General features: G+C 53.7%; 1 protein-coding gene across 3 annotated transcripts in view; it reads right to left on the minus strand.

Annotated features, from left to right (window-relative positions):
• MINDY4 (MINDY lysine 48 deubiquitinase 4) overlaps positions 1-19,268 on the minus strand; it is a 120,808-nt gene that overhangs the window by 13,954 nt on the left and 87,586 nt on the right. For 2 of the 3 annotated variants that reach the window (XM_055293509.2, XM_063609704.1), the window contains exons 13-15: positions 19,073-19,140; positions 6,139-6,202; positions 2,793-2,954 (exon numbers count right to left, since the gene is read on the minus strand). In XM_055293509.2, the coding sequence (XP_055149484.1) occupies positions 2,793-2,954; positions 6,139-6,202; positions 19,073-19,140 (294 nt within the window). Of the gene's footprint in view, positions 1-2,792; positions 2,955-5,291; positions 5,921-6,138; positions 6,203-19,072; positions 19,141-19,268 lie in introns of those variants that run through there. The other variant, XM_063609705.1, reaches the window with a different exon arrangement.

The raw sequence follows: 19,268 nt of genomic DNA on the forward strand, positions 1-19,268 counted from the left end.
CTGGTGGGGTCACAGATAGCCCATGGAGGTCCTGCAGGACACAGCCAGGCCGGGCCAGTTACTTATGGCAGGGGGTGAGTCTCTCCAGCCCAGAGTTTCATCTGTTTACCCCAGGTACACCCTGAGTATGGGTCATCTGGGTAGCTCACTTTTAGGTAGGACCTCCTCCTCCCACATACCCAGTGAGGGCTCCAGAACCCCAGGCTGCAGTGAGAAGCCTGGAGACAGGCTGCAAGTGAGGGGCTTCACCTGCTAGTGAGTGAACGCTGTGGACGTCATGGCCCAGGCTGTTCCAAATGCCAGTCTTCCCCATGGCTGTGTCTGTGCTGCCTGAGGGGAGGGCCAGGCCAGGCCAGAGCAGGGGCCCTGGCTCTGAGTCCAGGTCCAGGCTTGGGTGCTGGACCCCCTTGGACTCCTTCTATGTCCAATGTGGCTAACTATGTAGGGTCCAAGGGACTTGGGGACAGAAGGGATGGAAGGTGGTATTAAAGAAGAGGGAAGGGGCCAGGCGCAGTGGCTCATGCCTGTAATCCCAGCACTTTGTAAGGCTGAGGTGGGTGGATCACTTGAGGTCAGGAGTTCAAGACCAGCCTGGCCAATATGGTGAAACCCCATCTCTACTTAAAAAAAAAGCATGCCTCTGTAATCCTAGCTACTCAGGAGGCTGAGGCAGAAGAATTTCTTGAACAGAGGAGGCAGAGGTTGCAGTGAGCTGAGATCACTCCAGCATGGGTGACAGAGTGAGATCTTGTCTCAAAAAAAAAAAAAAGAAGAAGAAGAAGAAGAGGGAAGGGGTTTGTCTGAGCTGCCGGGCCCTGAGTCTTCAGTGGAAGGCAGGGGTTGAGGCCCAGCCCTCAGTGAGCTCATGGAGGAGGAGAGGAGGCCAGGGCTCCTTCCTTAGTGAGCTTGCAGTTGCAAGGCAGAGGAAGGAAGCATCCACCTACTGCAGGGAAACAAAACTCCCAGTCCTCAGCTGAGCACAGAACAGCAGAGGGTCTATGCAGATCCAAGAAGCCCATGAGGAGGGGAGATGGTTGTAGGGCCTGAATTTCTTCAATTTTATTCCAAGGGAAGGATGACCCCAACTGGTTTTCCCATCAAGTGCCCTCCACAGACCACAGGAAAATAGTTTACTCTCTGACCAACGCCCTAAACCCAAGAATGAAACCAGAGCTCATGGTGAGCCTGGGAATTCCATGAGCCTGGCCAAGGTTACCTCTCTTGGCCCATGGAATTTTGAGCTGAATACTTTCGGAGCACACCCAGGGTCCGGTGCTCGAGAGCCTGGTGCTTCTCACCAGCCACATTCCTGGGCTCCCTCCTAACACCAGCACAGCCAGGAAGCAGCCACTCTCATTCTTTTTCCCCCCAAGTCTTTGGGACCCAGAAGTCTGCTTTTGGCGTGCTGGGGGTATAATCCAGAGAGGGGATCTGGGGAGGGGGCTGCCCCACATGGGTCATTAGCAAGACACAGCACACCCCAACATGTGGTCATGTGGGAAGGATGGGTAAAACTGAGCCCTGGCTTAAAACCCTAGTCTTTTTCCACCCTGGAAATCCAGGGTGGAATCGCCTGGCGCTATCTGCACGGCCCCGCTGAGTCAATCTCTGTGTCCTGGTTCTGAGGATAGGTGGTGAATGAGGCCTCAACCAGACCCTCCAAGAATCTTTGCAGGGAGTGGCCACTGTGAAAAGCGCTCCTGCTGCTCCTCAGGACAACCCTTCCCATTTAATCAACCACAGAAAAATGGACTCTCTGAAGCCATGGAAAGCAATGCTCAGAAAAATGTTCCATGGCAGCTGGAACAAGAAGGCAGGGTCCAGTGCTCCTCTGCCCAGCCCCCTCAGCCCCTGGCCACATTCCCCAGAGGTACAGTCACCCATGCCCTATCCAGCTTTACCTGGGGGCCCAGCCCTTTCTGAGACCCTGGCTGCAGTGACACAGGATGCAGAGGGACCACATGCCAGCAAACAGGATGCGTGAGGCCTACTATGAGTTGAACTGTGCCTCCAAAAAGATATGTTGAATCCTAGCCCCCAGTACCTCAGAATGTGACTGTATTTGGACACAGGGTTGATGCAGGCATAATTAGTTAAGACGAGGTCATACTGGAGTACGGTGGGCCCTTAATCCAATATGACTGAGGTCTGTATAAGAAAAGACACAAAGGGAGAAGGTGGCCCTGTGATGATGGATGGAGGCAGAGACTGGAGTGATACATCTATAGAAGCATCACTATATGGTCAAGGAATGCCAAGGATTGCCAGAAAACACCAAGAGCTAGAAGAGACAAGGAAGGATTCTCCTTATGGGTTTCAGAGGGAGCATGGCCTTTCTGACACCTTGATCTTGGACTTCCAGCCTCCAGAACTGTGAGACAGTTAAGTTTCTGTTGTTTCAAGCCACCCAGTCTGTGGTACTTTGTTAGGCAGCCCTAGGAAACTAACACGAGGCCTAAGACCTCAAGTTCCTGTCCCTTGAGAAGGCTCCCCCACCACACAGACACCAGCTGCAGCCACTGTGACCCACAATCACAGCAGAAATCCCTCAAAGTCGTTTTCAAACAATCTTCCCCAGAACATGGTATCAGCTGGCTTTGGGTCAGAATTACAGGCCTGTAGCCACAGCAGAGAAGCTGTACTTCTTCCCAAGCCCTCTGTGATTCCAACTGGACCCGAATTTCAGCCAGCTCTGAGAAGTGGAGTCCAGCTTTCCTTCCCCCCTTCCCTCCTTCTCATTGCTCCAGAGAGTCAGGCTCCCCTACTCGTGGTGAACGTGAGCATCTGGGTACCTGGCACACGTTGTAATGCTCAAAGAGAGATAAGAAGCCAATATCACTGCGTGCAGCAATGCCTCTGAGAAGTGTGACGTTCCCGTCCCCAGAATCCAGCTCAACCACATCGTTGAAAACGTTGGACACAGCTTTCCCAGTCAGGAGCAGATTGACAAGTTCCTGCAGATGACAGAAAGGGGAAAGACTCATCAAGTCTGAATCAGTTACTGAAAGAGTAGAGAGGAGACTGGGGAAAGAGAAAAAGGGTGGAGAAGGAAGGAAAGCAAGGAGGGAGAGAGCCTGAGAGCAGAGGAGGCTGTAACTTCAATTCTCCCACAAGCCCTGTGGGAAAGGCACCAACTTTTCTCATCAAGGTAACTCCAGGCACCCATCCACCTTTATTCCACAAGCACTCATTGAGTACCAACCATTCACAGGAGCCTGTCCTATGCTGTAGGCTACTGGGGGCACTGGTGAGAGGGTCAGACATGGCTCTTGACATGTGCTTTGGGTCTAGACTGTGGAGTCAGGTGCATGCCTGCACATTGACTCAATGCAGGATGTGGCTGGGGCTGTAAGAATGTGTGCATGGAGTACTCTGGAGCCAGATGAACACGAGGCCACATGACCGAGTCAGGGCAGCTTTAAGGAGAAGTGACATTTGGGTGAGTCTTAAACAATGTTATTTTTTAAAGAAACCTTTTTATTTTGAAATAATTTTAGATTCAAAAGAAGTTATAAAAATAGTACAGAGAGTTCCTGTGTACCCTTCACCCAGCTTCCCCCAATGATAACATCTTACATAACCTGAGCCCATTATCTCAACCAGGAAACTGACCACAGTGCAGTACCAATAACTAAACTCCAGGGCTTGTTTGAACTTCATTAGTGACGGTGGGGTTCTAACGGGGCAGGGAAAGCCGAGGAAGGTACTTCAGTAGGCAGCAAGAACAGAAGCAGAGAGGTGGGAGTAGGAAGCCACTAGGTCTGAGTTCTAGCTCTGCTTCTGCCATTGTCTTGCTGCGTGGCATGAGGCATTGGGTGGTCCTGTGACTCAAGCTACACACCTGGCAAGCCAACAAGCATGCCAACCCTGGAACTTGGAGACAGTGACATGTGGAGCAACATTCCTCCAGCAGTCACCTGCAACCCATGCCTCCCACATTTTGGTGTACCAATATGGCTGGAAGGTCCCTTCCTTATGCAGGGTAACCAGGAGTCCAACCTCCTGTTAGGAATGGAGAAACTGGGGCTCACAGGCTGGTTACCCAAGCCACATGGCCCATTAGGGCCAGAGCTGAGCTTCCACCCACATCTGGCTCTCTCTATCCCATGTGACTTCCCTCTTCCCCCAACCCTGTTACCCTCATGGTACTATCTGCCTGGGAACAGATTCAAGATGAAGGGTGGCCTCTAAGGGCCTACTGAGGAGGAATTTGAGTGAGCCCAGCCCCAGCACTAGGGCAGGCAGGTCTCTCTGTCTCATCCACTTTCTGCCACAGCTGGCGCTGCCTGTGACGCAAGAAGGCAGGCAGTACTTCCACAGTGGAGCACGTAGGAATGGCCAGAAGGGCCCTTGACCAGTGTAAACTCTGGAGGGCAGAGTTTATAGAGGTGTTTTCCCCTGAATCGTGAAAATGACATCGGGGGTTAATAAATCCCTCAGTTAACACCAACACCCCTGTCCCAGTGACAGTAAAAGAGGCCTCCTCTGATTGCCGCAGAGGGACCCCCACTGGAGGGAGATACCAAAGGGGACTTATTGTGTCCTTGTAGAGGAAATGAGACACAAGAATTTGGAGGAAATGTCTGCAGTAAAATAATACACCTCAGGGGCAGCAGCTGCTGAGAAAGGCACAGCCTTTTTCAGGTGAGTTCGAGTTTTCCCATCTGGTTTTTCAAGAGGGATAAAAGCCCCTGCTCCCTGATATGTGTCTAGAACCTTCCTCATAGCAGGAAGCCTTCTTGAGATGGTGAAGAAGGGGCATCAGGCCTCTCCCTGCTCCTAGACTCCAAAGTCACACAATGGCAAAGCTTAGCAGTCCCTTTCTACTCAGTGTGGTCCGTGGACCAGCAGAATCACCCTCCCTGGGGAGCCTGATAGAAATTGAGAATCTTAGGCCCCAGCCCAGACCCACTGAATCTGAGCCTGCTCTTCAACAAGACCCCTAGGGGATTCATTCAAAGTGTAAGCAGTCCTGGTCCAGTCCAAATGCCTCTTGCACAAATGAGGAAACTGATGCGCAGGAGGGGAAAAAGACTGTCCCAGCTCATATTGTGAGTGAAACAGAGAACAGGGCTTGGGACCCAGCCCCAGACTCTGATACGGGCTCCTCTGCACCCTGCTTGACTGCCTACACCTGGGCAGCATCCTTCGCTGAAAAGGGGAAGCTCCCAGGGGGCAGGGCAGGTGCCTGGAGTGAGAGTGAGGCCACTCCGGGCAGCCAGAAGAGTAGCGACTCCCCGTGAGGCCTTCCTCTAGGGTGCTGGGCAGCAGCCAACCCCACGGTCCCTCTGTGAGTGCCCTGGACAAACCACAGGCCCCAAGCTTGCCTTGTATGGTGCCCAGGTAGGTTTCCAGAGCTGGGTGCAAGTGAGCCAGGACCCCCAGGACAACTGAGTCCTCAGTTGGGCCCAGAAGATGTGCAGCTCTGTCCAGCCCGTCCATGCTATGCATTGTGGCCCCCCATGTGCTGACAGCCAGATTTCACTGTGGCCCGTGTGGCCGCTCTGGGAGGCCTCATCATGGGGAGAAAGGCATGGATAGAAGCCAGGTGTAGAGCTGAGCTCCCAGTTTTGATGCTCACTAGGTAACATCTTGAAAAGGTCCCTTCCCTGGTGTCACCTGGGTGACTGAGAGGACCGATGACAAGCAACTGTGCTCAGGGTCTTCTTTGCCCCTGGGAGGTCCATTAAGGGCCCCTTTGTAAAGATGCAGACAGAAGGGTGGCTATAAAGACAATACCTTGTGCAAACGTAGAAGAGGCCAGAGCCATCATCTCCCCAGCTGGACCCAGGGTCCCCTGGCCCATGCCTGAGACATCACACCCTGTGTCCTGGGCTCCGGGCTGTGTAGCACTTTGGTCTGAGTTCAGCCTCTTTTGCATCCTCTGCAGCTCTGAGCACATAGATCAGTGCACAGAAAGCTGTCCAGAAACAGAAGCTAAACTGAGCTCTCTTTCTAGGTCTCCATGACATGACAGTGAAACCCAGCAGAGGTGGGCACGTGAAAGCTGCTTGAAGGGTGTTGGCAGAGGCAAGAAGGACTTGCCTTTTTCTTGGGCAAGAGGAGGGAGGAGAACACCTCCCTCTCTGAGGAACAGAGGAGGGGGAAGGACCACTGGGCCCCACAGCGCCCCCTGACCTGTGTACAGTAGCCATGTGCTCCAATCAGGTGGCTGGTGGGGACATCAAAGTCCTGGCGGATGCTGGAAAACACAAGAAGAAACATTGTTAGCACAGCTCTGCCTGATCCAGGTTGCAAACCTCGCTAGGTGACCAGGTGCTCCCCTTAGGTTCCAGGCTAAGACCCAGAATTCCAGATTTGGTGGGAACCTGAGCACTCTGTTCTGTGCCCTCCATGGAGGAGGCTCCCACCCAGAAGGGATGGGGCTAGAGCCCGGGCCTCCTAGAGTAGAGCTCACTGCATTCTCTGGGCAATGGCCTCCACTCCAGCCGCACCAGGGCTCTGCCTACACCAGAGAACAGCGACTGAAGCGTGACACAGAAGAGAGGACTCTGGGTTTGGAATCCAGTGTCCTGAATTCACATCCCAACTGTCACTACCAATGGTGTAGACTGAGGAACCCTCTTCCACCTCTAAGCCTCAGGCTGCCAGCCTGTAAAATGGGAGGAATGGACTCTAATGTTTCCTTGAGTTATAGAGCAACAGTCACCACCACCTGCTCCTGCACCAGGCACTGTACGCACACTATTCCCTAAAACCCTTCGAGAAAACCAAGCCTCAGAAAAGGGATGTCTTGCTCAAGGGTGCCCAGCTCTGTGGCCTGTGCCCCCACCCCATGGTACCACTGTGGTTCCACCCTCAGAATGGAGTCCTTCAAAAGGTGCAAGGTGAAAACCTACTTTGCTGAAGACATTCCCCAAACTGAAAGAAATGGGCTGAGCACTGCTAGGAACCAGAACAATTCAGTATCCCGGTAAGCAGAGGTGTGCCGCACATGAGGCAGAAAACCCTCCCAAGACCCCATCCTCCTTCCCGGCTTGCTGTCCTGCTAGGAAGCCTACCATCAGGACATGGTTCCTTTTAGCCACCCCAATGTAAATCCCTCTGGGAGATGAAAACTCTGGTGAACAGAGCCCTGTAAGGAGCACACAGGGAAGGAGCTGCTATCTACTCACTGTGCTCAGCAGGTGGCAATTGCAACCCCCAGCCTCGAGTGAAGTAGGAATTCCTGTCTCTATTTTATAGATGTGGGAAGAAGCGCAGAGAGGCTGGCTCTGGGGGGCAAGGTGAGGCCAGGGAGCCTGGGTCCCAGGCCTTTCCCCCCGACTTCTGCACATGACCCTGGGGGGCACACACAGCCCTAGGGGCACACACAACCCTGGGAGTCACACTTGAACCTGGTGGTCACATGCAGCCCTTGGGGGTACACACGACCCAGGGGGGTACACACAACCCTGGGGGGGCACACACGGCCCTGGGGGTCACACTGGACCCTGGGGGGCACACATGACCCTGAGAGGCACACTTGACTCTGGGAGGCACACACAGCCCTGGCGGGGGCACACACAGCCACCCAGCACTGTGTTCAGGGCCTGGCCCCCTTCCTTCAACCACACCCCAAAGAGAAAGGCCAGGTATAAGATTTAGAGAGGAGACCCAGGGGTAGGAAGGGCTTAGCAGTCAGAGCATTTATTTTTTCTTTCAGTAGCGGAGAAGAGAAACTTGGTCTCAATTTATGCTTTAAATCTAAGATCTGCCATAAGCCCACAAGCCTAAAATACACGCCTGGGTCTCTGTCTGCTTCCAAAACAAGTTTAGAAATTCCAGCTCCACAATACTTGGGGAAAACACTTGCTTGTGGTTTTTAACAACCATGGCCAAATACGGAAGGTTTATGGTCCACATGAGAAGATGAGCTGGGGTTACCTTTGCAGGAGCTTGCAGAGAACCACTAAGGCTTGGGGGTCTTCTGGGAAGGGTGGTTGAGGCTCACCCACCACAGATAGCCCAGCAGGCCTGGGAAGGAGCCAGCTGGGAGTGACTCATGGCAGAGCATAGAGCTCGGCTGGCGCTAGCTCAGGCAGAAGAATTGATGGAAATGCTCTCTGCAGCATATACAAGCATCTTCTGAAGAGAAGAAAATAACCTCAAAAGGGTCCTGAGGGGGGCCGATAAGCATCACTGGCCCCATGCCACCCGGAGCTTTTAGAAGCAGTCCAATCTTCATAAGCTCATTGCCTCGTGTTCACCCAGCGGGCTCGAGAGCCTGCGTCAGCTGGGAGCAGGGGGACAGGCAGAAAGGACAATGGGAGGAAATGGTAATTGCATCCTTAGGTGCAAACACGATGGGAAATACAGCAGTGTGCTGAGATCTTAAAAGGGAGAACATCTGCATTTCACATCAGGGCATTCGAGAGAGAGACGCCAAGGAGTGGCTTATGGTTTAAGAGATTTACAACTTTGGCAAATCTAGATGCCCAGACCTCCCTCTAGGGGAATTCTCTGGAGAGCTGAGTGTGAGGAGTCCTTGAGCAGAGGAACAACAGCCTCAGCACTGCCCCAGAGAGAAGGTAATCCACATGGCTAGTCCCAGCCTGCTGTGTGGCCTTGGTCTCCCCTCCTGCAGCACGAGGGCCTGACAAGATGAGAGGTGTAATGGGATGAACTGCATCTCCTTAAAATTCATATGTTGAAGTCCTAACCTCCAGCACCTCAGAATGTGTATTTGGAAAGAGAGCCTTTCAAGGGGTGACTAAGTTAAAATGAGGCCATTAGGGTTGACCCTGATGCAATCCAACTTGGAAGAACAGGAAATCTGGACACACAGAGGGACACCAAGGATGCACACTCACAAGGAAAAGATGAAGTGAGGACTCAGTGAGAAAGTGGCCACCTGCGAGCCCGGGAGAGAGGTCTGACAAGGCACCAACCCTCTGGCACCTTGATCTTGGACTTCTCACCTCCAGGGCTGTGAGACACAAATGTCTGTCATTATGGCAGCCCTAGAAACCAACACAAGTGGCCTCCAACATCTTTTTAGATTCAGAGCCCTTTCTTCAAATGCAATACTACAGGCAGAAGCCCATTATATGAAACATAAGGGCTGAAGGCAGTGTGGAGGCTTGTCCCATCCTTCTCCTCCTCTATCAGCCCCTGGATCTCCAAGGACATGCAGCATCCTAGGAGCAGGGGCCACCTGAGCCACAGCTGTGACAGTCCCTTACCAAAGACTGATTTAACCATCCAGTCTAATGAGCAGCTGTCTCCTTCATGTCCTCCTGGGGGCTGGACGACCCTGGGCCCTCAGAGAATTCTGCACAGCCTGAGGAACCAGGCACCAAGCTGGATGACAGGAGCCAGGAGGGCCCAGGACCAGACAAAATGGAAGCTGTCCTGCACTGGGGGCCTCTCCAGGGAGCAGAGCTTGCTGGGATTTCAATCCAATAAGCACAAAGGAGAGATGGGCTTGACCAGGGGGTGAAAACTCACAGAATAGGCTTGGTCCTGGCTGCCCTGACACCAACCTCCGCAGCATTCTGGGAGCGAAGGGTCAGAACCCTGAACCAAGGGTCTGGGGTGATGACCCAGCCTCCAGGGATGCCTGTATCACCCAAAGACAGAGGAGGAGGAATAGAGAGCTTTGCCCAGGGTGCCAGCAAGGACCAAACCTCCCAACTCTGTCCACCATCAGAAGGTCCCTGAGATACTATGCTGTACCAAGAAACAGAACAAAGAGGATATCAGGCCTGGGAGAGTTTGCAAGGCTCGGAATTTTGCAGAAGGTAAGATGAATGCCCAGAGAGAGTAGGGAACTGGCCCTGAGTTAGTGACAGATGTCAGCCCAGACTCAGGGCCCTCTGCTTCCCTTCTCCACTTGCCCTCTGTCCATACATCCCGGAAGGGGAAGAGGCTCTGCCACTGAGCAGGCTGCACAACGCATGGGCCTTGAATCTACATAGTCTCAGGCACCTTCAAATGCATCTTTCTCTCAAAAGCCTTGTAAGGCCAGGAGGGTAAGACCACCATCTCTGTTTTACTGATGGGGAAACTGAGGTCCAGTCAGTAAAAAGGACTCGTGGTTTTGTGGTCACACAGAGTAGGCAGGACTAGGACTCTGTCCCTAGTACCAACATCACAGTGTCTGCTGTGGCCTGAAATACAGGATGATCAGCCAGGCCAGCCAGCTCCAAGCAAGCCCCGGGGTCCCAAAGCCCTACCCCTAGCCCCCACCATTGCTGGCTCAGGCACAGCTTGTCCCTTCATCTAAAAGCCTCCCTGTGTGAATCTGGGCATGTGGTATAAAAGTTTCTGAATAAGAAGGAAAATAAGTCCAAGTGGCCTAGACACCAGGTCCCAGCCTACAGTCACAGCCATTCACCTAACAGCAGCGTCCACTCAGCCCCTGACTGGTGAGTGACCTCAGGCATGTCCTGACCTCTCTCTCAGCTTGTGTCTTCACTTAGAAAACCAGAGGACTGGAGCGAGAAATCTCTAGGGGCCTCCTAGGATGTGCACAAGTGTGCCTGATCCATGACTCTGTTGAAAACATCAAGCCTGAAGTAGGCAGTACTTACCCTGGGGAGACCCAACCAGCTATCCCCCCTCCACCTGACCACTAGGGCACCAGGCCCTGGAGGAACCCTGTCCTACCAGGCTAGCTCTTGCTTGCCGCTCCCAGAAACTGACCCTTGACCACACTTCCCCCACCCACCAGCAGCAACCTCCAGAGATAACAGCCCTTTCGTGGGGTTTATATTGACTTTTAAGGACAACATCAATAGTGTAAGGGTAGCTGTGGTACAACCAAGAGAACTTGGGCTCTAAAGTCAGAGGGCCCTGGTCAAATCCAATTACTGCCACTTATCAGTTATTTCCCTCTCTGAGCCTCAGTCTCCCCATTTGCAATACAGGTACGATGATGCCTCCTTCTATTAAAGACTGCTGTGAGAACTGAATGAGATGAACTATATAAAGCATTTGGCATTCGGTAAATGTCACTTCCTTTTTTCTACTATAACAACCATAATAACAAAAAACAAAACAAAACAAAAAACAATGACCAAGAGGTCATGATTCCTGCCATCTCAACCACTCATATCACGGCCAAGAACCCAGAATAAACTGAGAACTCCAAGCAGTTGAAATGGAGCTGTGAATATCTGAAGAGGATTTGGATAGAGCGGATATCAACTGTTTTCCCAGGACGGCCAAGAGAGAGTAGACGATGAGTCAGAACCAATGGGTGTCAGGCCCCTTCTGCCACCTGCACTACGTGACCTTTGGTAAATCGCTTTCCATTTCTGAGCCTCCGGTGTGTCATCCTGACAGGGATAACAATAATTACCTCAAAGGGCTGTTGCAATAAGGGACTAGACCATATCAGGTCTTGCAAACTGCAGAGCGCCCCACAGGCTAGAGGGTCAAAGTTGTTTCCATTCTCAAAGCAGTAAGAGGAGAGGGCTAGGATGGGAGCCCAGGAGGCAGGGGGAGAGTTGGTGGAAGGCTCTGCAGGATGGAGAAAGAGGGACCTGCAAGAAGGAAGAAGGGAAAGCAGGGCCCCAGGCTCATCAGCAGCTGGCCAAAGCCCTTCCCAAGATGCCTTCTGCCACCCACCTCTTCCCACCCACCATGTCCAGCTCCTTCCCTCCCAACTAGACCCTCTGCAACTGATACCTGCAAACCCCCACCAGTGGCCTTTGCCTACTTTGTTCTTGCTGCCTGCCAAAACCCTTCCCACTTATCCCTCAGAGCCCTGCTAAATGTCACCTCCTCTAAAATCTCACTCACCCCAGGGACAGAAATGCCCCATCTCTCCTCCTCTTCCTAAGGGTACCCACCAACTGCTTTTCACACACCTGTCTTGCCTCTCCAGGTGGCAAGGACTTTGAGGGCTAGAACTGGTCTCCAGACCCTGCAGGTGCACAGCAACTGTGCCCCTAAATAACATGACCCTACCCACACCTACCTCGGGTGACACTGCATGTGAGAAAGGCCCTGGTGGAACAGCTTCCAGGAGCTGGAAGAGGCAGGTGGAAGTGAGCACCCCACCTGCACAGTTGAGGCTGGTCCGGCACAGGAGACCCTTTCAGCAGGTTAATTACGTCTCCCTCCTTCTGAGGCCTGTCCTCTTTCTCTGCGCACCTGGCCCTTCGTGAACATGTAGGTAAGGTCCCTGGGTGAGTGGGTAGGGGCAGGAGATGCACACAGGACCGAGGGTCAGGAGACCCCCTCAGCTCTTCAGCAGCCTGGGTGTGGCCCCCCTTCTCAGCTGTGCCAGGTGGGCCCCTCCCACCCAGCTCTCAGGCTTGGTGTCCACGGCAGAATGACTGTCCTCACAGCTCAGTGGCTGTGACTTGCCACCTCAGCAGCCTAGGGGTCTGGCCCAGGCACAGTTGGCTTGCTTTAGCCCAGCCCATGCCAGCTGCACTGCACGAGGACAGCAGGTAGTCAAGCACCCAGCTGGTATGGGCCTATCTAGGGCCTCATTTGCCACCTCTCTTTCTAAGTCAGCAGACACAGCTGAGCAGCTCCTGTTACCCCTCCCACAGTCCAGGGAAGACAATGCAGGCACAGGGTCTTCGACTGAGAGCCAGGAGCCTCGGGTGATGCTGCCAACTGTGCCATTAACTGACCCTTCACTTCTCAAAGTTCTCACACCTGTAAATGAGATAAGGGTTCCAGCCTGTAGGCCCATCCCTTGGGTTGCCACAAGACCACAAAGGCCCAGGATGGCAGTAAGGGCCCTTTCCCTCTCTCCTCTACCTCCAGCTCCCGCTGAGGCTAAGCCTCCAGATTCAGTCTTCCACAGGGTCAGGTGTCTGCACAGGGTCTCCAGAGGAAGCGAGGCAGAGATCTACAGGACAGAATTTGCTTCCCTGTAAAGGGGCCTGGGGACAAAGGAGCAGGTGGCTCCCAGGGATGGGACCAGGGAGAGAGACAGAGTCAATGTAAGGAAGTGGAGTCTCAGTGGTGGGCCCACTATTTCCATGACACTGGCATCCATGCCCCCATGGGTCCACCTTCCATTGTCACCTTGGTCTCTTGTGACATTGCTGAAAATCTTCATTAGTGGAGACTCTGCCCTAATCTGAATCAGTGTTAAAGTTCGGCTGGAGTTTATTGAGGAAGTTCCTCTCCTCCTGTTTCCCAGCTAAGCTTCAAAAGGTCTTAGCACGCTGGGTAGGAAGGATACTTACCCAACCCACCCTGCCTCACATGTGACCTGGGGGAAGACTCAGGTGAGAGACAGCAAGTGAGCCACAAGGCCAGGGTGTCTGTGCAGAGACGGGAGCCCAGGGGTCAGGCTCCTGGTCTGGGTGGCTCTGTTCACACCTCATTATTCATTATCCTGGGCTGGCAGAGGCTCAGCAGAGTCCCAGGTAAGCTGACGAGCATCAAATGGACCCCTCCCATTCAGAACAGCACATTTGAACCTCCAAGAACCCATGATTCTCAAGGGGAACAGCCTCTGTTCACATCTCACCCCATGAACCACCCACCCCCGTGATTCCCCCCAGAGGGTCTCTGATGGGGTGAGTGCTGCCCGCACTTGCTGGAACAGAAAGCTTGGTGATCTCTTTTCTCCACTACGGAGAGGAGCCTGGGGGCCTCCACGAAGGCTCAGCCCACCCCAAACCCACATCTGCTCTCCTGTTCTCAGATATTTGTTTCTTGACTCTACCCTATCCCTTTGCTAGCGGATGTGGTGGCCTTCTCTGGGCGGTGACTGCCTTTTGGGGATACCCCATGTCCATACGTATGTGATGGTGCAGCCTAGGCCTGGCCACGGCAATCACACCAGGAATGGCAGCCAGCAGCCAGCACCCAGCAGGCTGAGGAGCTGCTGGAGAAGGGCTCCCTTGAGCCCACCGTGCAGGAGGACCTTCCTGAGAATGCAGCTGGGACAGAGGAGCCAAAAGAGAAGACACAAAAGAACAGACACCAATTCCCAAAGACAATGTCTGGGTTCCTGGATCCAGCCCCTCTTAAAGCCTGGGCTTCTGATAGGAATCAGTCAGTAGCTTTGTTTCTGCTTACACTGGCTGGGAATTGAGCTTCTGTCACTGTCTTTCCAACCAACACTCATGGTTGGCTTTTGTTTCAGGACTATTTGCACAAAGGAATCAACAATTTTGTTGCTGCCATTGCTTTTAATCTCTTGAGGAGAGTTACGAAGAGCCACAGAGTGACATGGTGTGAGTTCTGCCCAGTGTCATCCCTCACCCTCAGCACCTAGCTTGTGCTGTTCTAAAACTGTTTCAACAAATGACAAGCTACCACCTCTTCCGGACTTTCAAGATTGACTTTGGGCAGCTGAATTTGCTGCTGTAATGAAGGCCAAGAATCTACTGCATGAAAAGGTTTTCACCCTCACTGGACCTTCTCAGGGCCTCAATGACCTGGCCAGGTCTGTGCTCCACTGAGGCACCGGAGTAGCCCATGCTCAGTGCTGCCCAGGTCTGGTTCAGAGCTGGTCCTGACCCCAGGACCCTGAGCATCCTTGGGGCTTGCGAGAGCTCCCTGGGGAAAGTTGTAGCCATGTGGTTTGAAAAGCAGCAAAGCTTGGCGAGCATGAGATCCTGCATGAGATTTACCGTAAGCAATTCGAGATATTAGAAAAGAAAATAAACGGCTTGAAATCAAGTGGAAAAAAAACCTTCACAAGGCTTTGCACAGCCTGGGATAAACAAACCTCAAAGGTCTGTTTCTCGACTGTTCTTGGGGCCTCTGACAATGAAGTGGCCAGGCAGGCAGTGGTCGGCAGCACTTGGCTAGGTTTACATCTGTCCATGGTGTCCTCACCCTGGTTCTGGTCTGGGTTAGCAATGACCAACAGACAGGAGACACTGACTTTGGTGCAAGGGCCAAAGAAAAGAAGCCTCCAGTGCCCAGGCATGAGTCAGAGAACCCTCACCAAGGGGGAGGGACCACCACGCCCTCTCCAACACATATCACAATCACATGCACATGTACACAATCAAGTCACCCTTCACACAATCTCCAACACAACCACCAACACCCATGTCATCTCACACCCGGCCATACAGTGTCACCAATCTCTCCCATCCACACACACACCATCACACCACCACAAATGTACACATACACACACTGTGTTTGTAAAGAACTGGCTGGGTTTTCTCAGCCCGCCACTCTGCTTCTCTCGAGCTGAACCGCAGTTGGTCCCGGAGACTCAGCTGTCTCCTTTTGCTACCAGGACATGTTTTCAATTGCCCAAAGTGGTAACAGATTGCCCTGAAATGGCATCAGAGGATTCTTTGGTAAAGCTGAATCTGAACCCCAGAACAGGAAGGCCCTCGGCGATCATCTGGTCCTGAGGTTTTTAAGCTGCATATGCAGAGCTGGGGCTTCTCCAAAGGGGGGTCTCAGGGATGGTGGCTGGAGAGCAGGGGTTGGTGCTGGATTGGCAGCCTGGGGAGGGGCAGCAGGGACCTCTCCCTCCCACCTCTGCTGCTCTAATCAAAGTCATTCTGCTGCATCTGCTTCACACAGTGAGCTTAAAAATAAAGCTTATTTGGGAAAAAAAAAAAATCAGATTTTGTTTTCATTACAAACATAGTTTTAAAAGCACCAGCCCAACCCCTCCTATTAGATAAAGAACCTAAGGCACAGGCTGGGTCAGCCACACGGCTGTGGGTGACTGAGCTGCGCTGAGGAGCTAGGTATCCTGGTGCTCTTCTTGTGGTCACAAAGTGAGTGCTTTCCTGTGACTTGCCACCCCGCTGGGCTTCCCTGGACAAACCTAATGGAGCCTGAGGTGGGTGACATTTGCACCCAAGTGTCCAAATGTCTGTAGAGAAAGGCCTTTGCTGGCTGCTAGCCCTGGAGGCAGCAGGCAGAGTTGGGATTCCAGCCCCAGAACTGTTATCATTGCCCTGCGAATCACTGCAAACCTTCAGCAGAGCCTGGTATCCCTCAGAGAGCCAAGGCTGGAGGTGACGGGATGCAGGGAGCGCCGCTGGAGTGCAGTGTGCCTGGCACGCGAGACGAGCAGGCTGTTCTGGGGACTACCCTCTGGAAGGCCAGAGAATGGTTTATTCACGGGCGCACTCCCACATGCAGGAATGCTAGCACATTATCTGAAATAATTTCAGTGTGGCTGTCTCATGGGATCTGGGCAGCGCCATGACTGCCCAGGCTATTCCCATTCTTGCTGGCATTCCTGTCTTGCCTCTTCAGGAGTCTCCCCTGGGCCCCAGGTGGGGTGGGAGGGTTAGCTTCACTCAGATGCCCACATCTCCTGCAGCCCTTCGGGGGAGGCATGCAACAGTCAGGAGGGAGCACTGGAGGAGCCCCCAGGCAGCACAGGCTGCCCAAGGCCTGCCCTGTTCCTCACTTGAAGCCCTCAGTTTAACTAAAAGCTTAACTAAAGTTCTCTTGAACTTGAACAAATCAGAGAGAGCTGGGTGTCTTCTCAAGTACACCTCTGAACTGCATGCCCCTGGGCGGGGCTTGGTCCCAAGGCGCCTCCTCACCCCTCCGGTGGCCCTCAGGACAGGGAGCTCTCGGTTGCTCCGGACATGCCTGCCAAGGGTGAGCGTCACCACAGAAGCCCCATCAGGAATTGCTGGACATCCCTGTGGCTGTGCCTACCGAGATGGCAGCACGGCCTCCACCACAGGCCAAGGCTGCAGGCAAGAAAAGACAAGAAGGCACACAGAGGCATCTGAGCTCCTGGGATAGGGTCAGACCAGCCGTGGCCATTATTCCTGGCTTGTACCCACCAGGAGCTGTGCTAAGCACAGCTACATCTTATGAGGCAGGAATTCTCACTCCCACGTTAGAGGAAGAAACTCCAGCTCTATTCGGAGGAGTAGAGAGTCAGGCCTAAAACCAACCAACTTTTCCCAAAGTTCAGGTTTTCAAACAGCAAGCCCAAAATGCCAGCTCTGGGGCCAGATGGCCTGGGTGGGGCCCAGGGCCACCAGTTTTACTTGCTGTAAAATCTTGAAGCCTACTCACCTCCCTCAGCCTTGCTTCCTCCTCTGAAAAACAGGGATGGTGAGAGCACTCACAGCGGTGCCCACCTAACAGGGCTGCTGTGGACTCGATGCATTCGTGTGCAAAATGTTAAGGCAAAGAGCCTGGCACACGGGAAGCTTCACAGACGCTATCCTTACCGCTGGCAATGAAACCTGCCTACACACTGTCGTCTAAGGAGAAGAGAAGGGGAGGCCACAGGGTAAGATGAAGCCCAACTCATGCCTGCCTGCCTGGCCCAAACACCACAGCAGGGCTCTATTTGGGCCGTCTGGGAGGCAGAGGCCTATACTGCCCCAGGGCCTTGACCATCTGCCTGCAGGACACAGGGAAGGGCCTCAGATGTCCTGGAAGAACAGCTTGACTATGTGTCTCTGTGTGTGTCCATGTCTTTGTGAGTTTTTGTGTGTCTGAGTGTGTGTCTCTGTGTGTGGCCATGTATGCACATCTGTATATCTGTGTGTATCTATGTGTGTGTTTGTGTATGCGTGTTGGCAGGAGTGTGACTTCAGGCCCATAAGCATGAGGCTGTGCAGGTCCAGCAGGGCAGCATTCCCCACACTAATTCCCCACAGGTGCCCAGCTTGATTGGAAAGGGTAGGGAGGGGGAAGAAGCAGCCCTAGTCCCCCAGCTGTGCACAACATGAAGACTGGCCTGGGCATGGAACCCTGAAGCCCCTTTCAGAGGGATAGGGCTACATGCAGGAGCATGCATGTAACAAGGCGCCCACTCCCAGGCTGCCCTGGTGACCACCAGAACTGACACACTCGAGCACAGAGCCCTAGACTCCCAGAGCCAGAGGGCCCCCACATGGATGGGGGCGCTGAGACTGGCATCATTGAGCCTGGCCCTCCTGAGAGTGCAGCTTCCCCTCAGGGAGATCTGGAGATTCCCACCCAACCTCTCAGCCCAGGAATGAGCCAAACCAGGAGCAAACCCAGTCCTGGGGAGAAGGTGGTGCAGCTTATGGTCTCCATGCACGTGAGTCCACGCCAGGAATGAATCATATCATTACGGCAGGATTACAAGTTGGAAAGCGCTGTGCGCTCACCGCATTTAATAAGGTCAGAAGCAGCAAGCAGCAGGCAGCCTGGCGCACGAGGCCACAGAGCCCCCACCGTCCTCCCCCGAATCCACAGCAGAGGCCCCTGGAAACAGGGAGGGCACCGACCAGACCCAACCAGGCCAGGAAAGAAGTGTCTCCTGCTGTGACCTCCCGCCCCTGGGCACCACAAGGCTACTCACCCTGCCTCCCCACTTCCCAGGGCCCACCGGCTGAGAGCTGTTCCCAACTCCTCCCCTCCATGCACCCCTCAAAGTAAGATTCACTCTCCCAGGACTCCAGGCCCCCAGGGCTCTGTCCTCTGCTTGAAAGTGAATGGGGCAATCAATTGTACTTTCCACAGCCATTCATGCGCTATTAATCGGCTATACTTCCTGGTGACATGCCCAGGTGACAAATACAGACAAAGAGGCCTAAAAAGCTCCTAGCGAATGAGCTTCACGGGGAAACTCCAGCTGTGGAGCAGGCTGGGGGGCCATGTTCCACCTGATACAGAGGCAGCATAGAGACCCTGCCAAAAGGGGTCAGGCAGGGGAGATTAGGACAAGCCGCCCTGCCACCTCTCCCTGCCTCCAGGGCCTCCTGGCCACTGCCCATTCACCACCCGGGATGCCAGCCTTGTCCATGCAGCTGCAGGGCTGCCTTGGTCTACAGCAAGGCCTTCCTGTCCTGAGCTCTAGAGGGCCCTCAGCCATCTCCTGGGTCTCAGCCTCAATTGTCCATCCCCTGCACAAGTGCCAGGGGCATCCCCCTGAGTGCTCATGTGCACACACTGCAGTTCCAGGCAAGCTCCTTGAGGGCTGGTGGCGTGTCTTTCAGGTTGTCCACCACACACATGGTAGCCCTGGACACGTGTATATGTAGAATGTGACTGCTTTCTCTCCTCCACCAGCAGACCTTCCCCTACTCCACTGCTTCATTCATCCTTTCCACAGCACTCACGGAGCCCTCAACATGTGCCAAGCACCATCCTGGGCTCTAGGGAGGCAGCAGTGAACAAGATAGACCAGCCTAGTCCCAGGGAGTTGAGGGAGAAAGATACTCACAGCTCCGTAGACCTGGACAAGATGGCAGACAGGGTGAGCAGGATGCAGCCATAGGGGCCCACTTCAAACTGGAAGGGGGAGAGAAAAATGAGCTCCATCCCATTTGCACCTCCCTCTTCCCAGCCCCACACCTCTGTGGGAGCCACACCCCAGGGAGCAGCCTGCCCTGAGCCAACTGCCTCCAGCCCAGCCCTGG

The sequence above is a fragment of the Symphalangus syndactylus genome, chromosome 9 (assembly GCF_028878055.3).
Source record: "Symphalangus syndactylus isolate Jambi chromosome 9, NHGRI_mSymSyn1-v2.1_pri, whole genome shotgun sequence".
NCBI lineage: Eukaryota > Metazoa > Chordata > Mammalia > Primates > Hylobatidae > Symphalangus > Symphalangus syndactylus.